Source organism: Phaenicophaeus curvirostris, chromosome 1 (genome assembly GCF_032191515.1).
Source record: "Phaenicophaeus curvirostris isolate KB17595 chromosome 1, BPBGC_Pcur_1.0, whole genome shotgun sequence".
Classification (NCBI taxonomy): Eukaryota; Metazoa; Chordata; class Aves; order Cuculiformes; family Cuculidae; genus Phaenicophaeus; species Phaenicophaeus curvirostris.
This window is the reverse complement of record NC_091392.1, coordinates 207,174,826-207,199,273: the sequence shown is the minus strand read 5'-3', so window position 1 is coordinate 207,199,273 and position 24,448 is coordinate 207,174,826. Positions and strand designations below refer to the sequence as shown.

Genomic DNA, 24,448 nt, shown 5'->3' with positions numbered 1-24,448 from the left:
TTTCAAACTAGGCTGTTAATCATAATATAGTATCTCCCTCTGCTATACTTTCCTACTCTTCCCACCGATGCTAACTCTCTTCTAATTTAGTCAAAGCCTAAGACACTCAATTAGGAACTGGCATTATGGATTTGTTGAATTAGTTCTGTTAATTATCTTTTATGGACCAGTATGGCAGAACATTTACTTTAAGAACACTAAAAGCATTTAATAGTATACCTAAATTATTCTAATAGTTTGCTAACTATGTTGTATGGTCTTAGGAGATGCAATTAGAAAATTACATAACGTTGCATCTATCATGGAAGAGAACATAATTCTATTGTTATACCTTTTCTATGTCAGATGCCATACTAATTACATCATTTGACAATTACTAACTGTAACAGATTATACAAATCCAAGTCATGTAATTTCTTTTGTGAGTAAGATAACATTACCTAAGTGTCAAATGACCCAATGGAAAACAAAATTAATACATTGATCAGTATTACTAATCTTAATTACATATTTATAGCTTTATTAAATATACAAGGGTAAAATTTCCTAAAATATCTAAGGGACTCAGGATACAGCTTCAATAAAATACTTTAAAAAGGCTTTAGATAGAGACATGGTCCCAAGGTAAATGAAAACACACTGTGTTCTAAGAAGTTCGCATAAAGTGTCGCCCTAATCCTAGTAGTACCACTATAAATTTCTTCCTTTTTAAATTAAAAATTCCCTTTGGGTTCTCCTACTGTGCAAGCCAGAGTTGTTTAGATCTAAAGCCTGTAATTTAACGAGCTGTATAGAGTGTCTCCTGGGATGGGGTCAATGTTAGAGCAACCACTTAGGCATATTTCTTCATTTTTGATGTACCTTCAGGAGCTCTGGCTAGATCCTTGTATTTTACTTACTTCTCAGAGTTCCTACCACATGTGTTAGAGTTTATTTGCAGTCAGATGACAGACAGAGGGACAATCCAACTGTCTGTTCCTGAATTTATGATGTCAATCAGCAAAGAGGATCCAAAACCCTCATATGTGTAGTTGTTAGAAAGGTAAATGGGATTTGTACCTAACCTATAGACTGAACTTGCCTCCAAAGGACAAGTAAATGGCTGGAACATGTCTTGAGTGTGAGCTGGGACTCAAATTTCTCTGTGAGTGTCTTGTTATGGTCAGGGTGGACAGGTTCCCTTTGACAAGGAGGTCTGTGATCTGGGAGGAGCTCATCCTACAGGGAAAGTGCTGCTCAAGTTGCTACCTTCTGCTCTACCCCACACGTTTGACCATGAAAGTCATGCATTGTGGAAACATTTTAGAACCAGTCTGATGGCATTTCTCTGTAAGACTTGCGGAGATATCAAATATCTAACAACCAGTTCCTCTGGTTAGTATTGTTGGGGCTACGAAAGGAACAAAAGACATTAGCTGGTGCCAGACTTCAGCTATTCAGTGGAAAAAAATTTTAATGCTGTAAGATTTTTGAAAGATGCATTGGTCGTTACTAATGATGTCACAATATTTTTTTATAGGTTACTTATGAAATTGCTGGAGCGATAGAAAAAAATAAAGATTCCCTTTCACAAAATCTCGTATTTCTAATGAAAAGTAAGTAAATGGTTTTGTGGTTGTTATTAGAATTCAAGATATTATGACTTGACTTTAATTTTCATCGTAGTTTTATATATTTTATTTATATTTACATTTCCAGTAAAGCTTTTTGACTTCATGAACAGAAAGCACGTGATGTGATGTAGAGAAAAAGGAGATATAGTGTAGTAGACAAGTATGACTTAAAGAAGTCACCGAGTATGAATTAAACCAAAAATAAACTGCAGAAGATAGAGAGAGGAGATAAGGCTCCCAAACCCAGAGATGCTGCCATGGGAAGCACTTCAGCACTTGAGCACCTTTCCAAAAGCAGGAACTTTGTGGGTGTTGTTATGTATTTTAGTGAATAGATACAAATGTCCATTGAAATACAAAATTAAATACTTTTCCATGTGCATATGGTATAATTATGCTTAATAATATGACAACCCAGCTTATTAGTTAATGATTCATAATTACATCATTAAAAACTTCTATTGTTTACCCTTTCTGTGAGGAAAAACAAAACATGTTCATTGAGGAAATTTCAGCGTATCCTGAGATTTTATGTCTTTTCTCCAACCATTGCAGTCTTTCACCTAATGTATTATGTATTTATATTTCTTTTTATAGAAACAGAGGTCTTTTGGAGTTCATACTTGTCTTCTCAATCGGCTTCACTGTTACAATGTGTTGGTTTTTAGCAATGTTACAGTGAAATTAGCTAAAGGCAAACAGTGTACATTGAGGATGAATAGAGAAACGGAATAGAATCATAGAATGGTTTTGGTTGCAAAAAGACCTTTGAGATCATTGAGTCCAACCATCGATCCAACCCTGCTCAGTCTGCCACCACACCATGTCCCCAAGTACGGCATCTGCTTGTCTTTTAAACATCCCCAGGGATGATGACTCAACCACCTCCCTGGGCAGCCTCTTCCAATGCTTGACAACCCTTTCAGTAAAGAAATTCCTCTTAATATCCAACCAAAATCTCCATGGGTGCAACTTGAGGCCATTTTCCCTTGTCCTGTCACTAGCTACCAGGGAGAAGAAGTCAACACTGACCTTGCTACAACCTCCTTTCCAGTAGTTGTAGAGAGCAATCAGGTCTCCCTTCAGCCTCTTTTCTCCAGGCTAAACTACCCCAGTTCCCTCAGCTGCCTCTCATAAGACTTGTTCTCCAGCCCCTTCACCAGCTTCATTGTGCTTCTCTGGACACGCTTCAGCATCTTAATTTCCTTCTTGTTTTGAGGGGCCCAAAACCAAAGACAGTATTTGAGGAGCAGCCTCAGCAATGTCAAGTACGTGGTTTTAGAGACATTCCAATTCTCACTACTTGGAATTTACATGTTGATGTGCCAAAGAGTGTAAGAAGGCATGGCAACTTCTAGTATGTTCTACAAGAGAAAGGCTTCTTCCATTTTCGTATATGGTCTTATTTTGCACTTTCATTGCTATTTTGTTTAATCCACTCTACAACAGTTAATAGGCAAAAGGAGAGGATTGGATATGAAATATTGGATATACTGCGAGTGAGTGTATATATAATTAATAAGTCATAATAGTAATGATTATAATCAACGAAAAAATATCTGAAGGCAGAAGATTTACAAGCACTTATGTCATTGAAGGGCTATGTTCTTTCTTTCTGAAATTACTTAGGCTTAAAGCCTATTGATTGTCAGTGATCTATTTCTTTTGGGGTCAGTTTAGGAAGTTATGGAGATGGTCACCTTAAGTGCATGCTTCCTTTGATTTTCATTGAATTTAGTTTCCTTAATCAAAACTTTCAAATATGCAAACAACACTAAAGTAATTTGTATATATTGGTAAGATTGTGAATTATAGAGTCATAGAATCCCTTGGTTGGAAAAGACATTTGAGATCATCCAGTCCAACCATACTTGTCCACTACTAAACCATAACCCTGAGCACCCCATATAGAATCATAGAATTTTTTAGTTGGAAAAGACCTTTGAGATCAAGTCCAACCATACCTGTCCAGCAAAGAAATCAGGAGAGACCATTGACATAGGTTTTATCTGGTTTAATTTGAAGGACGTTGTTTTAATGTCTTTCCTAACGCTACTCAGTACATCTACCCATATTTTAAAAATACGGAGGCTTACTATGTGTGCTGATTGTGCTGAAATTCTTTCTAGTATCTGCTTTATGATCCTCCTCATAGTTTTATTATTCCTGTTAAGCAAGGAATAGTAATCTCCACAGAAAAAGTGAAACAAATCCATTGGATTTAAGCCCCTCATAATACACTTGTAGACAGCTGATAAAGAGCAAACTGAGTAAGACAACCTGCTGTGGTAAACTTAATGACGTTATTTATTGTGCTTATCCCATTCATCTTTCTGGGATTTGTTTATTTTATACTCATGATGGGTGTCTTAAAATTTAGACTTTTACTTTCTAAAAACACATCTAGGAAGTGTATTTATTTTGTTTGCATTAAAACCACTGCATCAAACAAATAAATGGCATTATCTTATTTTGGTAAATGTTTTCATGTGTGGCCTCGATGTAAAGAAACATGGACAAATCTTGCTACAGTTCCAACATTCACCTTGCCTTTTTCTGGTTTTCATCCCTTCCCATACTGTGTTTTATAGAATTCTTTTTAAGTCGACACTGTGAGCGTCTATAATTTATTTCTGTCAGCTACCTTGATCATTTGTAAATACTGTGGTAGGTAAATGTTGTGAAGGATGCACTTCTTATATTGCTTTAATAGGTGGATGAATTGGGAGTCTAGAATGGAACAAAATTCAGAGAGGATTATCAAATAAGTAATTAAGTTTAGACATACCATAGTATGCAAATTTTTGGTTCTTGCTCTGTTTTGTTCAGCACACGACCTGAATATGTTTAAAAATAGTGTTACTGAAGACTAACATCTAAGATATTGAAAGCTCTTGAATAACTAACATAAAGCAATAATTTATTTATTTGTCCACTTGTTTTAAGGTGACTTAACGCTCCCACTGTATGCCTTTTTATTGCCAAATACAATATATATAGTTTTCTAACCTGTTTTTTATCTTTGTGCATGAATTTCTTCATTTTTTCCCAGCCAGTGAAAATGTAGTCATCAATCAGTTGTTCCAATCGAAGCTGACACAAACGGGATCGCTTGTTCCTCCGTATCATTCCCTTAAAATGAAAGGGTGTAAAGCAGCTTTGTTGAGTAAAAAACCATCTGTAGCCTGTGGAAGTGGAGAAACAAAGAAATATGTTGAGCTCAGCAAGGTAAGAATTTAGGACTGTTTCTGCTTTTTGCTCCTTGGAGATTTTTCTCAGTCACTTTGTCATTTCTGAAAGCTCCTTGTTCTCTGCTTCATCCTCTGTAGTCATTAAACTGTTAAAACAATCTAATACTTAATATCAACACTAAAGCAAGAGTGAGAACTAGCAGATTTTAATTTACTAACACTAATAACGTTGGTTCAAGAACCCTTATTTTGGACTTTCTCAGCAGAAGCTTGGGCAAGATGAGGTGTCTTCAAGCCTGAATCATTCTATGATTTTGTGGTTCCAGGGCTTAGCAGTAGATGTAATTTTACTGATTTTTGACTCTATAGAAACACTTTGTTTTGTCTCCTTGGCTGACTTTATGATGAACAGTTAAATAAATCAAGACATAGGAAGTGTAAAAATAAGACCTCAGTGACTTTATTATTCATTTCTTATTGCCCTGAGAAAATTTCTCACTTGCAAAAGATGGTCTGTGTGGTTTTGTATGAAGAGTTATGCTGTACACTTTGGCAAATACTGTTATTTTAAATGCATTTAAATTTTCTCAGTCAATTTGAAGTCGCATCAAACTCTCCTCGTTTCTGAACTCATCTCTTTTTCTGCAATGAAAAAAAAAGCTAAACTAAACAAAAGCAGGAGGGTGGAACTTGGGAAGCTGTCAGAAAATTAATTGTTCACGTCACATGGAACATCTCTCTTTTGAGAGGGAATAACATGATTTATTGAGTCCATTCTTGACAGAGCTTTGGAATTCCTCCTTCTAGAAAAGAAGCAAGCAGTAGTTACAATGCATCAGCTGCCTCGCTAGGCTTCTTGAGTCTTACAGCTCTATTTTTAGCTTACAGCTGCATAAAATTGATTCTGTCATGGGATTAAGGAGACTGCTCTCATGTGTCATTGTGGAAGGCTTTATGCAAGTGTATCCACAGAATAGCAGTGAGACTTTCCTCGTAGCCCCTCCGCTGATAGCAGCATAATTCCTGTCTACTGTTCTTGTCAGTAATCTCAGTGGAAAAACTGAAGTTGAAGTGAATGGTGTTGGTTTAAGGCTATATTTAGCAAACAGCTGAGGCATCACAAGGTGCCTGTAGGTGCCTTTCCACTATAGTAACATCTTCCTAGAGGAAGCTTCCTAAGGCTGTGAAAAAGATCCTAGTCCCATACATGGAAGGAAATATGACAAGCACGTCTATGTTAGGAGCCTAATCAAGCCAGAGGGAAACACCACACAGCTGGGACCTCTGAAACTATAAGGGTTTTGATCAGTCCAGAATAGCTTTTAACCTGGAGTTACTCTCTTCGAGAGATACAAGACGTATTCAGATTCCTTTCGAAAGCGTGATAAATTAAGTCAGAAATTCCGGATTCAGTGAGAATGCTCTAAACTTTTAGGTATTAGATGGAAGGTGGGAAGAACTTCATCCTTCATCTGCCCACAGAGACAAGGATGGCTTGGCTCCTCAAAGGTAGGCTTTGAGAAGAGCTACGCAGGTGAGACAGAGCGCCGCTTAGTATATAGATACTAAGTTGGCTTAATTTGAGCCAGGGGACTGTGCTGCCCTGCAAAACTTTAGGTATCTAAGCTGTTCCAGTGACAAAAAAAAGAAACACTTGTTATTATGGAATAAGCACTTAATGCAGCAACAGGAAGTAGGTAAGTGCTTTAGTACTTTCGTGGATAAAACCCACATGTAGAACTGTGCTGTCCCAAATACTTTCTTCCCTTTTCCTATATCGCCTGGTGAAAATCAGCTGTGATGGGCTGCAATAATTTTGATTTTGGTTGTGTTGTTATTGGAATTCGAAGTTAAATGTAAGGGTCATTTTCTTACCAGCTTAGAAGTAAAATGATTGCTGGAAAATAAGAACTACTGCATTTTACTGAGGCTTGTCCTGCTAATAAGAGTGATAATGAGAAACATAAAGGGGGAGAAAAGTGGGTGGAGGGGGAGGGGGGAGGTGGACATTAAGATGAGAATTATCAAGCAGAAACTGGTGTTCCTTTTATATTTGAAATGTGAGTTATGACACACATCGTACTGTAGGCAGTGAGATGCATAAAATGGAAGGTATTCATGTTGCTGTGTATGGGTAGTCATCTAGATTCCATCATGTCCATGGAAGATAAGTAGACACTTTCAGAGGTCAGATAGCAGATTGTTGTGATTATCCTCCTCTTCCAGGTTGTCATCTGCAGTCCCAGCTATTTGCTAGTTTATATAGATTTCTCTGTTTATGGCTCTTTATCTACCTGTTTACCTTTCCATAAATGATTCCTTCCTTGATATTGAGCATGCTGTCGCAGGTAAGGATGGTTTACTTCGTTAAACTCATCACTCTATTTGTAGAAGGGTCCAAGAGAACAGTGCATCCATCCTAAGGTAGAAAAGAAAAAATCTAATAGCTGGCCAGAATTTTGGGGTGCATAAGGAGCCATAGGTTTTGGGGATGCCAACTGAAATCTCTGTGACATAGGAAAACAATGTCCCCTGTTGAGGCTCTGGAGCGTGTCCAGAGAAGAGCAAAGAGGCTGGTGAAGGGGTTGGAGTCTTATGAGGAGTGGCTGAGGGAGCTGGGGTTGTTTAGCCTAGAGAAGAAGAGGCTGAGGGGAGACCTCATTGCTCTCTACAACTACTTGAAAGGAGGTTGTGGAGAGGAGAAAGCTGGGCTCTTCTCCCAGGGGACAGGGGACAGGATGAGAGGGAATGGCCTCAAGCTCCACCAGGGGAGGTTCAGGCTGGACATCGGAAAAATAAATTTCATGGAAAGGGTCATTGGGCACTGGCAGAATATGCCCATGGAGGTGGTTGAGTCACCATCCTTGAAGGTATTTAAAAGATGAGTGGATGAAGTGCTGAGGGACATGGTTTAGTGGTTGATAGGAATGATTGGACTCAATGATCCTGGAGGTCTTTTCCAACCTCTGATTCCGTGATTCTGTGATTGTCTGTGGGTTGAAGAACTAATCTGTTGCAAAGTTTTGATATGTCTTCTGGTTAAAGTTTTAAAATATTCTGCTGGTAGAGAGGTGTTTTTTAGGAGGAGGTTTTAGTTCCTTGACAGAGGATTGCAAAGTTAGATATATATTTTTCTTTTCTGTGTATTAGAGATACAAGAATTTCCAACCTAAAGCTGTGTGCTGGGGGCAATGGGTGTAAACTGGAGGGGGCAGATTTAGACTAGACATGAGGAATATCTTCACAATAAGAGTGGTGAGGCCCTGGCCCAGGTTGCCCAGGGAGATTGTGGATGCTCCAGCCCTGGAGGTTTTGAAGGCCAGGTTGGATGGAGCCTTGGGCAGCCTGATCTAATGGGAAGTGTCTCTGCCCATGGCAGGGTGGGAACACGATGAGGTTTAAGGTCCCTTCAAACCCAAACTATTTTGTGATTCTGTGTAATAGAGGTCTACAGCTTTGGTGATGCAGTCTTGTTCCATAGCTGAAGCACCTCCGTTATGAGGACAGGCTGAGAGAGTTGAGGTTGCTCAACCTGAAGAAGAGAAGGCTGCAGGGAGACAGACCAGCTTCCAGTACCTGAAGGGGCCTCCAAGAAAGCTGAGGAGGGACTTTGACAAGGGCATGGAGTGAAAGACATGGTGAAATGGCTTTAAATCGGAAGGAGGAAGATTTAGATTGGACATTAGGAAGAAATTCTTCACAATAATGGTGTTGAGGCACTGGCACAGGTTGCCCAGGGAAGTTGTGGCTGCCCCATCCCTCAAAGTGTTGAAGGGCAGGTTGGATGGGGTCTCAAGCAGCCTGGTCTGGTGGGAGGTGTCCCTGCTCAAGGGGGGATTGTTGGAACTGGATGATCTTTAAGGTCCCTTCCAACCCAAACCATTCTGTGATCCTAGTGGTTAGAAGACCTGGAGAAAGCAGATCTCTATTACTTTTCAATTCTGAGGTTGGGGATGAATTTCCCGTTAAAATCTTACTGAATCCTAGTAAGTGAGACTTGAAACCAAAAAGAGCTGCAAAGTTCAGTGCAGTTAGTAGAGAACTGCTTGCACTGCAATATTTTTAATGGTGTTTGGCTTGAGTGGGCCCAGCTGAGGAAAATGTTCACCTTTTTAATGCAACTGGAAGAAGGCAGGAGTATAGCAGAACATGCTGACTTGATAGAAAGGGAGTTTTATGGGGTAAGTGGACTGGAGAAAGGCAATGAAAAGAAGTCAGAGGTGAAAAAGCTGTCTTTGATACAGAGGTTTGAGTCTATGAGCTTGGCCAAATCCTGGAATGCAATAATTTTGCCAGCCTTCCTGTAGGAAGTTTAATAAAAAACCCTATTTCTGGGACCACTTTTAAGATGATTATTTCTATTTCGGTCTCAAAGATAGGAAGTAAAATCATAATTTGTTTTCCACTCCTGAGTCTGTTGTATAGGATAACATTGGTTCTAATTAGATATGAAGTTATTGATTATTTGTGTCTATAATTAGTAAAAATGGGTTAAAAAATAAAAGACTTGCAGACATATTGAATGATTTGGGTTGGAAGGGGCCTTAGAGATCATCCAGTTCCAACCCCCTTGCCATGGGCAGGGACACCTCCCACTAGACCAGGCTGGGTTAAAAGGTTAACTACATCCACTTTTACAGGAGGAAAAAGAGAAGGGTGTTTTAAATATTCATTTTATTATTTTGCCTTTAAGATTTTTCTTAATGACCTGTGCTCCCTTTTACTCACTTAAGCATCTGCTAAAGACATAAGGAACCTTTTCAGAGAGTTACAGAATGATGCTAATTATAGACAGACTGTATGGAATCCTAACTGCATATATCCTGCTTCTGCAGTAGAGATCCAGATCATATTGCTTTGCCTTGTTAGTTGGAGGAGGTGTTTTATCTTTTTAATGGTATGCAGCTGCTTTCGAAATCAAAACTTTCTTGCCAGTCCTGGCTCTGCAGGTACTTGAGGGTATTTATCCACTTGGCCAATTCTTGCTGCAACTGAAATCGTTGCTTATGACTTTACTATTTGTTTGTCTTTGCTAGTAAATTGTGTGACGATGAAAATGAAGGTTTACTACCCATCTTGAGATGAAGTTATCGTGTGTGTGCTTTTCTCCCCACAGCTGTTGAAAAAGAAAGGAACGTCCTCGTTTCTTCAGAGATTGGAACGAGGGGGCCCAACCACTGTGGCAGTACAGCTCAGGGTTAGTGAACATCTTCTGGGCAGAAATTGAGAGAAAAACACCTGAAAAGCGTTTTAAAGGGAGGATTAGTCCCTACAGATTGCAATGGAAAAAAGAAAAATCATATGCTTGACAAGGCTACTCGTGTAGCCAGGTGTCAGTGTTTAGCTCTGGCCCAGGCAATTTTGGCTGCTGAAACTGAGTAGTTGGACTTTCAAATCCTTTCCCCTCCATCCACCAGGGAAAGGGGAAAGGAAAAGGGCTTGCGGGTTGGAAACTAAAACTACAGGTTTAATAAAATAATAATAATGATGATGAAAATAGTTAGAAGTAATAAAATATATAAAAATAAATGAGATTGTGCCCCCATCAACTCAAGGTTGCCCTTTGTTGCTATAGAAATAATTATAAGGAATGGCTTTTCTGCCTACCAATGCGCTGTGTTATCACTTCTAGGAAGAACACTGAAATACACAGTTAATTTTCAGAAAGTGAAGCTACTTAGAAGAGACTGAGTTAGAGACAGAAAACTGACTCTAATTTAACTCAAACCGCAACAGCAGGTCAAGCCTTTCGAGAACATGATGTTATAAAGTTAGGAAGAACATAGATGCTGAACATTTGCCTTTGCTGCACAATAATGATTGATAAATGATTTTTTTTTTTTTTTCCTCCACAGAAATCACTCACAGATATTATTGGGAAGCTGCAGAACTGCACACTGCATACTGTTCATTGTATAAAGCCTAATAACTCCAAGTTGCCAGATACTTTTGACAATTTTTATGTGTCTGCTCAACTGCAGTATATTGGTGTCCTAGACATGATCAAAATCATACGACATGGATATCCAGTACGTCTCTCTTTCACCGACTTCCTCTCAAGGTAAATTCTTTTAAGATTCATAAAACCTTTTTTCTCACAGTACAAAGCCCTGTGTCGTGCTCTGGTAGTGCCTGAAGTGTTGTTTTGCTGATGAGCTTTTCAGACTTTCTTCAGAGAAAAATCAGGTTTGCCAGCAATGCTGTAGGCTTGTTATTTTTTAATTGAAGGAATCGTGAACTTTGTGAGCTTGAATTGCTCAGGGATCTGGTTTGGTAGTAGACAGTTATGGTTGGACTTGATGATCTTAAAGGTCTTTTCCAACCAAGCGATTCTGTGATTCTGTGTTTCTGTATTTATAAAGATCATCAGCAAAATCTATAAAGTTTAAAAATATAACTTCGTTCAATAGTTACATCTTTATAAGTTATGCTATTTGTACAATTTATTTCATGTTGTCTCTCTAAAAAGCAGAAAAGGGAAGAGTTTAATTCATCAAGGTTATCGTTGTAGATGGCATGAGTTCAGGATTTGTATTTCATATGATGTGATTTGGTTCTGCATGGTCATGAGTTATTAACGCTCACAAGACAACTCAATTTTCATTATTATTGTCAGAAACGTGTGAAATCTAGAATTAATATGAAAAGAAGGCAAACTCTTTTGCCCCATCCCCAATTCAATTTTGGAGTTTTGGCTCACTTGCTTTCTCAAATGCTTCAGCAAAGAAAGAGCAGCAGGAGGTGTTCATTGAGCAGTCTCATACACTCAGACATGTTCCTCATCTCTGCATGTTCTACTCCTTGGCTGATAGATCAAGCAGTCATTTTAATTTTAACTCTGAAAGACCGGATAGGAATATCAGCCCCTTAAACACATCTAAACTACCAGTTGTCTTTATGGAAAAAGTTGTGGATGTTAAATCGCTACCTAGACAGGATCATATTCTCCCTGGTAAGTCTGTAAATATTAAAAAAATGTAGGAATACAGGAGTTTATATTCCCATGTGTTTCAAAAGTAAGCCATGTCTGTCCTATGACAATATTCATCCTCCAGCATGAATCCAGAAGTGCAGGCTGGTTCAGGAGAACGCATGGATAATGGAAGAGCTGGAAAAGCAGACTGATTTTTTATTCAGAAGTGGTTGCGCTGGGATTCGTTTGAGCAGACTCTGCGTGCAGGCACTGAGTTACTGAGTGGGATGGCTGTCCAAGAGCTGCTTCTTGTAGAACAGTGAGGATGCCAACCTAGTGGCTTTCTATGATGGGGAAACCACATCAGTGGACACGGGAAAACCAGCCAGGGGGGTTGGAAATAGATGATTTTTAAGGTTCCTTTCAAGCCAAACTATTCTATGATTCTATTATTCCATGATTCTATGATGCTGTACAAAAATCTAAACCTCTCTCTTTGAGGTACTGATTATTATTCAAGTTGCAAGAGAGAGTTAAAAATGATATCAACTTAATATTTATTTAGGATCCTTCTGTCCCAAGCCATACAAATACCATACAAACAGGTAAAATATGTCAATTATTACAGTGACCACAACAGGCCACAGTAATTCTGGTCTGTATGTCAACAGACTCCATTCTGAGCTACCCTGGAACTAAGAAGGTGTGGGGAACCTGGAAACTGAGGTAGTGAGGACATTAACATTGAAGAACCAAACAGAAAGATGAAGGAATCCTTCTTTATTTGCTATAGAAGGCTGTAAACCAATGAATGCTCTTACCAAGCACACTTGATGGTCTGAAAAAGTTTAGCCTTCCCATGGCGTGCCCCAAGAGGCAAGGAATTAGTCCCTATTATTCTGGGAAGAAAGACCTTGACAGCTGTCAAAATAAAAACACAAAGGAAGAAAGGAGAAATAGACAGTATACATCTCTTAACTCCATGATGGATGCACCCGAGCATCGTGAGATTTGTCTACACCTTGGGGTTTTTTTTGAATGTTTTGTAAGACACAGAAATACAAATTATGCTTGCTTTATTCTGTTGTTCTCTGCTGTGCCCTTGTTTGTAAATAGTAAATACTAGTAAGGACTCTTGATTCTTTTGTAGGTTTTCTCTTTTGCAGGAGGGTTTCCTCCCCATTTGAGTCATACTAAGTAGCAATTAGACCATGTGGCCCCAACACTAGATATCAACTGTCTGGATGTCATTGATAAGAGTGACCTTATGAACTGTCAGTCCAAGAAGGACACGACTTCAGAGCAGCACAGTGTGTCCCCAAACGGGTGCCTGTGAGAGGTTTACCCATAACTGTAAGATTTTCACAGTCAGTTTGTGTCTTGAAGTCCTTTTGATGGGCTGCGTTCCAGGGAATGCAGCTGTGTGGTTCACAGCTTGGCTCAGCTCAACTGCAAAGCGTTTTATAGTAGTGATGCAAGGAAAACTCATTATTCTAGAGCTCAATGTACTATACAGTTCTCCTGGGCTTACCTGGCCTGAGAAGTAAAGGATATTAAAAGTAGGTATGAAAGCACTGTGCAAAATCTGAGAGAATTTGTGGCCCGGATCCTAACTGCCGTTCCCAAAAGATAGTGAATCGCAATCCTTCTCCACCCTGCCTGCAGGTTTCGTGCATTTACTTTTATGGTTGTATTTATCATAAAGGTAATGTTAAAAAAAAGAATTAGGGAAAAAATTTCCCTTTTTTAGTTTTGCTGTCGAATCATAGAATCATAGAATGGTTTGGGTTGGAAGGGACCTTAAAGATCATCCCCATGAGATGGGCAGGGGCACCTCCCACTAGATCAGGTGCCTAAGACCCCATCCAACCTGGCCTTCAACACCTCCAGAAATGGGGCAACCACAGCTTCCCTGGGCAACCTGTGCCAGTGCCTCACCACCCTCAGTGTGAAGAATTTATTGTTAATGTCTAGTCTAAATCTTCCCCCTTCCAGTTTAAAACCATTCCTCCTTATCATATCAATTCCATTCCCTTTCAAAAAGTCCTTCCTCAGCTTTCTTGGAGGCCCCCTTCAGGTATTGGAAGGTTGCTATAAGGTCTCCTTGGAGCCTTCTCTTCTCCAGACTGAACAACCCCAACTCTCTCAGCCTGTTCTCGTATGGGAGGTGCTCCAGCCCTCAGATCAGATTTGTGGTCCTCCTCTGGACCCATTCTAAGAGATAAAAAGGTAGAATGTTTCAGTTAGGAACCTTTGTGGTGAAGAGATAAAATATTGGAAAAACCTGGATATTCTGTCAGACAGTAGCTAAGGATAATTCTGAATAAATTTCTGTTAGTGTCTAATTAGGGATTAACATGACTGGTCTCTGGCATATATTTATGAGTCACATTTGAACTCATACAATGGCTAGAAAAGCACAGTAGCTAAGGAAAGGTCATATTTTGCAAGAGTATTTCTTCCTGGGCTACCAAGCTTGATCATCATTATTTCTGTTACTGCCTTTTCTGGATTTACTGATTCTGTGCCTGTATAATCAAAGTAAAAGTTGTCAGCTGCGAGGTGAACCCCTCAGTCACCAAAGTTCTTTAATCAGAAGAGAAATCTTGTAGAAATTCTGGTTCTTAAGTGGAAGCTGTGACAGTTACTGTCAATGAAGGTATAATAAAAACAGGAATTAATAAGGTTAGATGCTATTAAATGCTGTAAAACAGGCAGCACGGATATAAATATGATATGATATATGTGATTTCAGTGGATTTGCCAACTCCAGCTGCAGTGTTTCTGCTGATTTTGCCTGCAGTGCTGGCTCAATTTCTAACTCTCTGAGTAAAGACATGGAAATAACGTTTTACTGTATCTTTAAAATAGAAAGCCTTGCATAACGTGTTTTAGACTCCAGGAAAAGTTTATCCATCTATTTTTTCATTAATATCTTCTTAATTGTTCTTAGTGGACTAGATTTTGAAATTCTCTACTTTTGAGTCAAGTAAGTAGCACAGACAAAGAGTCAAAGAGTTCGAAGTTTCCACTTTGCATTCCAAGTTGTACACATAGATAAAGTATCCTCAGATATTATTGTTTGTGGAAGAAAGTAAACCCTAACAAAACCATGGGAGAAGCAACTATCTGCAGATGTTTTTTTCTTTCCATCATTTGACGACACCGAGCTGAGTGGTGGAGTTCCCACACCAGAGGGATCTGGACAAGCTGGAGAATTGGGCCTCTGTGAACCTCATGAGGTTCAACAAAGCCAAGTGTAGGTCCTACAACTGGGTTGGGGGAATCCACAGTTTCAGTAAAGGAGGGGGACGATGTAGTTGAGAACAGACCTGCCTAGAAGGACTTGGAGGTGCTGATTGATGAGAAGCTCGACATGAGCAATGTGTGCTTGCAGCCCAGAAGGCCAACTGTATCCTGGGCTGCATCAAAGAAGTGTGGCCAGCAGGGTGAGGGAGGGGATTCTGCCCTCTATTCCTCCCTTATGAGAACTCATCTGGAGTATTGTGTCCAGTTCTGGAATCCTCAACAGAAGAAGGATATGGAGCTCTTGGAACGGGTCCAGAAGAGGCTACAAGGATGATGGGAGGGCTAGAGCACTTCCCATACAAAAACAACCTGAGAGAGTTGGGCTTGTTCAGCCTGGAGAGGAGAAGGCTCCAAGGAGACATTATAGTGACTCTCCAGTACCTGAAGTTGGCCTCCAAGAAAGCTGGGGAGGGACTTTTAAGATATACACTAGACATGAGGAGGAATTCCTTCACGATGAGAGTGGTGATGCACTGGCACAGGTTGCCCAGGAAAGCTGTGGCTGCCTCATCCCTGGAGGTGCTGAAGGCCAGGTTGGATGGGGCCTTGAGCAGCCTGGTCTGGTGGGAGGTGTCCCTGCCTATGTCAGGGGGTTTCGAACTGGATGACCTTTAAGGTCCCTTCCAACCCAAACTATTCTTTGATTTTATGCTATGAGTCAATGATTTAGCATTTTGATATCTGGATTAAAATGAGGATAATTCCACCCAAGATGTACAAAAAGCACTTTATTAGGGATGTAGAAATGTGTTATGCTTTTGGCATTTGGTGCAATGGCTCTATTACCAGTGTAGAACAATAGGACTCAGAAACTCTCAGGGGCACAGGCATAGCATGGTTGTACAAGCTTGATATCTAGAACCTAATCTCCCTGCATTAATTAATAAAATGGATTTTGGCTGACTTTTGTGTCATTGACCTCACTTGGTGCTCAAGAAAGACATGTAAAAGCCATTTGAAATATAAATTTTTAAAAATAATGATCAAGGATCCATCTAGAGTAATGAGGAGAGCTTAAATTTCTTGCTCAGTGGAGCAGAAGAATACAGCTGTTAAGGCATGTTCGAGTAAAGATGAGGCAGAAAGATGCCCTTCCACTCATTCTGAACAATTTTGGTTTGGTACCGTCCTCCTTTACCAACACTACTGTATTGTTAGTGTTTTGTAAATTGGATTAGAAACTAAAATTGATTTTTCCTCTCTCTCTTTCTTCTTTAATGTGGTTCAACAAGATGCTGAACCATACTGGTGCTCTGCTCTGCCTGCATTTTAGTTTTCTCAGTCAAGGTAACATTTATGACTGTGGAGAAGAACTTGGAGTGCTCATAATGAGAAGATTGACATGGGCCATCGAAGTCTGCTCGCAGCCCAGAAGGCCAACCATGTCCTGGGCTGCATGAAAAGAAGTGTGGTCAGCAGGGTGAGACCTACTCCAGTCTCATGAGACCTCACCTGGAGTCCTGTGTTCAGTTCTGGAATCTCCAGCATAAAAAGGAGATAGAACTGTTGGAATGGGTCCAGAGGAGGGTCACAAAGATGGTCAGAGGGCTGGAGCACCTCCAATATGAGGACAGGCTGAGAGAGTTGGGGTTGAGAAGAGAAGAACACCTTAGAGCGACCTTCCAGTACCTGTAGGGGCTCTCAGAAAGATCGGGGGGGACTGTTCACATAGTGAGAGGACTAGGGGCCATGGGTATAAACTGGAGAGGGGCAGATTTAGACTAGACATAAAGAGGAATTTCTTCACGATGCGAATCATGAGGCACTGGCACAGGTTGCCCAGGGAAGTTGTGGCTGCCCCATCGCTGGAGGTGTTGAACATCAGGCTGGATGGGGCCTTGGGCAGCCTGGTCTAGTGGGAGGTGTCCCTGCTCATAGCAGGGGGTTGGAACCACATGATCTTCAAGGTCCCTTCCAACCCAAACTGTTCTATGATTCTACGATTCTATGATGTGTTTATGTTTGCAAATTTTATATGGGACTCATTGCAGATTTGAGCTCCCTTCCCCACCCCCCTACCCCCCTAGTCTTTCCTCTCTTTTTTACCTCTTGAAAGCAGGGAGGTTAAAATAGTTTATAATATACCATTTGTGAATTAAAACAGTGCAGCAAAATGTTTCAGAGTCCCATGAGCAAGTTAGATAAGGCATAAGTGAGAATGATACACGGAGTAGATTGCAAAGTAATAAATCATCACACTGGCCCTTTTAGTTTGATTCTCTGCTATACAATAATACAACCAATCTTCTCATAGAGCAGTGCATTGATATCTGCTATGATAACTTAAATCCTTGTAAGGAGAGCAAGATGTAATCTGACTGATGTTAAAAAGTAATATTCCATGAAAGTAGATGTCATGATATCAATTTAGACAAAACGACAATCTTGTGTTGTGTGGTTTGTTGCTTTAGAGCTGGAAGTGGGGTTTCTGATTGAAGGTAATGATTTTTCTTGGATTTCTTTTGAAAGGCAAGAAAAGGTGAGTAAATGAAGTATTTTGAGGTCATCATTTTTGATGGCATCTTAAATCAAAAAACATAAACATGTTAATCATAGAATCATAGAATAACCAGGTTGGAAGAGACCCACCAGATCATGAAGTCCAACCATTCCTATCAAACAGGATAATGACTGTGAAGGCTGTCCAGAAACGCTAAAACCATTGTTTTTAAAATTATTTCATTTTTGGCAGTTTTGGTAATTATAGAATCATAGAATTATAGAATCGTAGAATGGTTTGGGTTGGAAGGGATCTTGAAGATCATCTAGTTCCACCCCCCCTGCCATGGGCCAAGACAGCTCCCACTACATCAGGATGTTCAAAGCCCCATCCAACCTGGCCTTGGACACTTTCAAGGAGGGGGGCATCCACAGCTTCTCTGGGCAACCTGTGCCAATGTCCTTCTCACGTTGAGGATTCCAGAACTGGACACAGGACTCCAGGTGTTGTCTCATTAGAGTGGAATAGAGGGGCAGAATCACCTCCCTTGACTTTCTGGCCACGTTTCTTTTGATGCAGCTCAGGACACGGTTGGATTTCTGGGCTGTGAGCACACATTGCCATCTCATATAGAGCTTCTCATCAATCAGCACACCCAGGTCCTTCTCCTTATGACTGGTCTCAATCATGTTGTCCCCCAGCCTGTATTGAAATCGTGGATTGTCCCAACCCAGATGTAGGACCTTGCACTTGGCCTTTTTGAACCTCATCATTTTCACGCAGGCTCTCTTCTCCAGCTTCTCCAGGTCCCTCTGGATGACATCTAATCCTTCTGGTGTGACAACTCCACCACTCAGCTTGGTGTCATCTGCAAACTTGCTGAGGTTGCCCTCAATCTCACTGTCGATATCGTCAATGAAAAGATTAAAAAGCATTGGTCCCAGGACAGACCCCTATGAGACACCACTTGTCACTTAAGTTGCATGTCACAGAGGTTGACTGTGAGAATGATAAAGCTGCTTGTGTTTCTAGGACTCACTGACAGTGCACAAAAAATGAGTATAAGAGAAAATAACATTTCTTTTTTGACTGGAGCTTTCAGTAGTAGGTCAGACATCTGGCTTGATTCTATATTTAGAAGGCAAAAATAATCATAGACTCATAGAATTGGGTTATTTTGAAAAGACCTTTGAGATCACAGAGTCTAACTGTGCCCACCCACTACTAAATCATATCCCATATCTTCTCCCCATCTTTTAAACCCCTCCAGGGATGGGGTCTCAACCACCTCCCTGGGCAGCCTCTGCCCATGTCTGAGGACCCTTTCAGTGAAGAAATTTTTCCTCATGTCCAATGCGAACCTCCCCTGGTGCAACCTGAGGCCATGTGTGCATCTTCTGAGTTTTATAATGCAACCCTTGTTTGCTAAAGTGCTTATAAATGGGTGTCAACTCTTGTGTCATTCCACTGAAGTCAGCTGAATTATTCATGTCCGTCAGGAACTTAGAGTTCTGCAGGATCGACATGGAGAGGGGTCCCTTGAGTGAGGGGATGTAATTAGATAATAAAATAGACAGATACCGAGTAATAAACGGTCAATTTTAAGTCTGGCAGTTCGTAACTTCCAAATGTTTGATGTGCAATCTGAATAGTCATCCAGCATTATTTATTATATTTAGTATTAAATACATAAAACTTAGTGGAGCTTTTAGCTGAGGGTTTATTGTTTTGTGCAATAGTGAACGTCCGGGCTTTAAGGCTGTTTCAAAGAGAATCTCAAGGTATTGTTTTTCTTCCCAGCCTTTTTTCGTTCCCTAGCTAGGTTCATTTTCTATAGGCAATGATTAATCTATTCAACACACAAAAACATAATTCTGGCTGAACTGTTTTAGCAGTTGCAGTGATTTGCTTTCTTTGAAATTAAGGAAGCATCTATGAAATTTTAAAGTGGTTATGTCATTTTCAGAGTTAAATGCCATCCTGGGTACCTCTGGACTGACATTTCCACTAGCATTTGACATTTCTCATCCCTCAGGGTTAAGTAAACATTTATTAAACCACTAAATAACTCTGTTACTCTATGGTGTTCATATAATATCTACGCATATTGTACATCTGTGAATTTAAAAGCTTGTGCTGCTTCTAAACATGGAGAAATCATAGAATCATAGAATGGTTTGGGTTGGAGGGGACTTTAAAGAACATCCAGAAGTGGATTTCACTTAAAAGCCTGGTTTATAAAAACAGATAAGATTATATCTGTGTACATATGTGAATATTGAACGTTCTTGACCCATAACTCAGAAGCTGACCAAGTTCTATGCCCATAACCATAGAATCATAGAATCAAAGAATCATAGAATCAAAGAATCATAGAATCATAGAATCATAGAATAGCTTGGGTTGGAAGGGACATTAAAGATCACCTAGTTCCAACCCCCCTGCCATGGGGGGCAGCTAATAACACTAAATATTTTCAGAACCTTGATGTTTCAAAGAAAATAATAGTTCAGTACTTCATAATTGACATCACATAATAACAAAGACAATAGGCGTCGATTTATGTATGGTAGCGAGAAATTCAGTTACATGCCTTCCATAGAAATAAACCTACTAAAAGAAAATATTATCAACCTCTAATATCTTCACTAATCCTTTTGCATTGAAAATCATTTAAGGAAATGCCTGTTCAAATAATAGATCTCTTAAATTAATAGGAACAGCCTATCTGTAAAATAAATATTTTAAAGAAGTATGTATGCAACACATGAGTTTACGCTAATGGCAAAATACTGGAACATTGAATTATGTAATTAAGTTAAAAATTGTCACATGGATAAATTAATTTTACTGTATGGTTTTAAGATAATTCCTTTGTATTCATTGATTAATTAAATATCACTGCATGCTCTCAGTGCCTAGGAAAATATAATTAATTACTCCTGACTGATTTTTTACTCTGCTTAAAGGACTTGTACAAATGCACTCCAGCTGCCCCACACTCAAAAGTGACTGTGACCCTCCTGCTGTTTTTCTGCAATTCTGCAGCTGTTAAATTCTTTCCACTCCGCTCAGACGTTCATGGCACCCTTTTTCTCCTTATCCACATCTTGATATTCTTTACAACCATTTAATCTCCAACACGAGAACTTGGAATGAAGCTTCCTAAAGTTAAATTTCCTACTCAGAGTGAATAATAGTAGGCAGTTAATACTGGTGACATCTGAGAGCAAACACAAAATCTTATTCAAGGATGCATGTAAAACATTTTGAAATCATAGAATCATAGAATGGTTTGGGTTGGAAGGGACCTTAGAGATCATATAGTTTCAAAATCTGTGTTGGGCAGGGAAATCCCACTAGATCAGGCTGCCCAAGGCCCCATCCAACCTGGCCTTGAACACCTCCAGGGATGGGGCAGCCACAACTTCCCTGGGCAACCTGGTCCAGTGCCTCACAACTCTCATCGTGAAGAAACTCCTTCATATGTCTAGTCTAAGTCTGCCCCTCTCCAGTTTATAGACATTGCCCCTCGTCCTACCACTCCAAGCCTTTGTGAACAGTCCCTCCCCAGCTTTCATGGAGCCCCTTCAGGCACAGGAATGTTGCTTCAAGGTCTCCTTGGAACCTTCTCTTATCCAGGCTGAACAATCCCAACTCTCTCAGCCTGTCCTCCTATGGGAGCTTCTCCAGCCCTCTGATCATCCTTGTAGCCTCCTCTGGACCAGTACTGTATCACTTCCGTGTTTTACAGAATAAAATACAAGGAGCGGCTGAGAGAGCTGGGGTTGTTTAGCCTGGAAAAGAGGAGGCTGAGGGGAGACCTCATTGCTCTCTACAACTACCTGAAAGGAGGTTGTGGAGAGGAGGGAGCTGGGCTCTTCTCCCAAGTGACAGGGGACAGGACAAGAGGGAATGGCCTCAAGCTCCACCAGGGGAGATTTAGTCTGGACATTAGGAAAAAATTTTTCACAGAAAGGGTCATTGGGCACTGGCAGAGGCTGCCCAGGGAGGTGGTTGAGTCACCTTCCCTGGAGGGGTTTAAGGCACGGGTGGACGAGGTGCTGAGGGACATGGTTTAGTGTTTGATAGGAATGGTTGGACTCGATGATCCGGTGGGTCTCTTCCAACCTGGTTATTCTATGATTCTATGATTCTGTGAAATTAGTGGGTTGTTAAAGACAGTTAAATTTGTTCTGTAGTCCGTATATTCCTCATACGTTGAAGCATTTTACTGCTCTGTGTACCTGTTTGTGGAGTACTCAAGCATGAAGAGGAACTTAGCTATGGAGAAGGCCTCTATCATTTACAGCATTAGAGGCAAGTGCCCATGTAATAAGTGTGTTTTCCTATTTGCTGCTGGCATATTTCTGAGTTAATGTATAATTTCTTTTGCCAATTTCTTAAATAAATATATATTTATGTTATTATATAAAGATGGAATGGGAGTGACAGCTTTAATTAAGAATGGAATGTTACCCAGAGGGACCTGGACAAGCTGGAGAAGTGGGCCTGTGTGAAAATCATGAGGTTCAACAAGGCCAAGTGTCAGGTCCTACGCATGTGTTGGGGCAATCTGTGGTTTCAATACAGGGTGGGGGTCAAAATGATTAAGAGCAGCCCTGCCAAGAAGGAATTGGGGGTGCTGATTGATGAGAAGCTCGACATGAGCCATCAATGTGTGCTTGCAGCCCAGAAGGCCAACCGTGTCCTGGGCTGCATCGAAAGAAGCGTGGGCAGCAGGTCAAGGGAGGTGATTATACCCTCTGTTCTTCTCTGGTGAGACCTCTCCAGGAGTATTGTGTCCAGTTCTGGAATCCTCAGCATGAGAAGGAGATGGAGTTGTTGGAACAGGTCCAGAGGGGGGCTACAAGGATGATGGGTGGGCTGGAGCACCTTCCTTATGAGGACAGTCTGAGAGAATTGGGGTTGTTCAGCTTGGGGAAGAGAAGACTTTGAGGAGAACTTATAGCTGCCTTTCAGTGGGAAAGCTACCTTATCTAGTGGGACATGTCCCTGCCCATGACAGGGGTTTGAAACTGTGATTTTTAAGGTCCCTTCCAAACCAAACTATTCTATGACTCTATGCAAATTAGTCTAATGCTTCAGCAAATGTTGTGAATTCATTTTTCATTTGCATAGCTGCATCTGATAATCCCAAGACCTGAACTATAATTTATATTCTACTTATTATTCCGCTGCCTTGTTGCCTGAGCTAAGGAAGTACCTGCTTAATTATATGAAGTGTATGAATAAATATTCTGGGATTAATACATACACATATTCATTATTTCTTCTCTCCAGAATATGAAATTCAGAAGTCTAGAGAAGATAAATTGTGGCAAATCCTAATGCAAAATTATAGAATTTAGGAAAGAAAGAAAAACAATCATATCCTTCCAGGTTATTTCTCTGTGACCCTTCAAAAAGAAGCATCTTTATCTGAGAATTATTTTTTTTTACCTTGAATTCAGTCTGAAATCATAGAATCACTTGGTTTTAAAAGACCTTTGAGATCATTTAGTCCAACTGTACCCATCCACTATAGAACCAAATCTAACAGTCTTTTCAATACCTGTAGGGATGGGGACTCAACTACCTCCCCAGGCAGCCTCTGCCAGGGACTGATAATCCCAAATGGCCACTTCTTATGCAAGGGTTGTTCTGATCCAGTGGATTTCACAACCCTGATCCTCCCTTAAAAGTTTGTACTGAGCTCCAAATGGAATTTTCTGAGCATTTTCCACTTTCATTTCTTAGTCCTTATTTTTGCTTTATCTCAGCTACATACCATTTATGTCAACTTTTCCTTTTAAAATACACATATTAAAGCACAAATGTGTGCCCCTATATTTCTTTATGTAGCAAGTGGGCCCCTCACTATAAGAAGGACAATGAGGTGCTGGAGCATGTCCAGAGAAGGGCAATGAAGCTGGTGAAGGGACTGGAGAACAAGGGTTATGAGGAGCAGCTGAGGGACCTGGGGTTGTTTACCCTGGAGAAAAGGAGGCTGAAGACCTGATCACTTCCTACAACTACCTGAAAGGAGGTTGTAGGGGTGGATGTTGGTGTCTTCTCACAAGTGACAGGTGATACAACACAAGGGAATGGCCTCAGGCTGCACCAGGGGAAGTTCAGATTGTAAATCAAGAAAAATTTCTTCACTGATAGGGTTTTCAAGCACTGGTAGAGGCTGCCCAGGGAGGTGGTTGAGTCCCCATCCCTGGAGGGGTTGAAGAGATGCGTAGATGAAATGCTGAAGGATCTGGTTTAGTAGTGTACAGGTATGGTTGGACTTGATGATCTCAAAGGTCTTTTCCAACCTAGTGATTCCATGATTCTATGAGTCTACAAGTGAATGTTTAATTAGTTGAAGTAGAAAATTGGAATGTTTCATGAGTTGAAAACTTTCTGGCTTACAGCGTCACGTATAAAAACATTGTGGGAAAACTATGATTTGTGGTGAGTTTACTGCAAGGTCACTCTTCCTATTATTGATTTACACATTTCTTTCTGTCAGCAAATGTCTGTGTGCCAGATCAACCCAGAGAGAATAGAACTGCTCGCAGTTTTCCCAGATCTACTCTAATTTAATTTTCTCTCTTAATGCTTATTGGTCTGCAGATCTTGCCATTTAATCCTGTGTTGCTTGATATCAATTAGGATATTTTAAAAAATGACACTATTAGGTGAAATGGATTTTGGTTCACGGCCATATATATTTATTCTTTCCTTCAAATCTTTCAGACAAATGGCACTTCATCGTCCCCTCTACACCAATCTGAATTATTTTTGTAAGGTTGTATGGAGCAGCCTCAGTACAAAACATGTTTCTTAGAATTATGGAATCATAGAATAGTTTGGGTTGGAAGGGACCTTAAAGATCATCCAGTTCCAACCCCTCTGACATGGGCAGGGACACCTCCTACTGGATCAGGCCGCATCCAACATGGCCTTGAATGTCTCCAGGGATGGGGCAGCC

At 40.3% G+C, this 24,448-nt stretch overlaps 1 protein-coding gene across 3 annotated transcripts in view; it reads left to right on the top strand.

Moving 5' to 3' along the window:
- Window positions 1-24,448, top strand: part of MYO16 (myosin XVI) — a 303,016-nt gene that overhangs the window by 207,804 nt on the left and 70,764 nt on the right. For all 3 annotated transcript variants that reach the window (XM_069883455.1, XM_069883453.1, XM_069883454.1), the window contains exons 24-27: window positions 1,520-1,595; window positions 4,666-4,841; window positions 9,921-10,001; window positions 10,660-10,865. In XM_069883455.1, coding sequence (XP_069739556.1) covers window positions 1,520-1,595; window positions 4,666-4,841; window positions 9,921-10,001; window positions 10,660-10,865 — 539 coding nt within the window. The remainder of the gene's footprint in view (window positions 1-1,519; window positions 1,596-4,665; window positions 4,842-9,920; window positions 10,002-10,659; window positions 10,866-24,448) is intronic.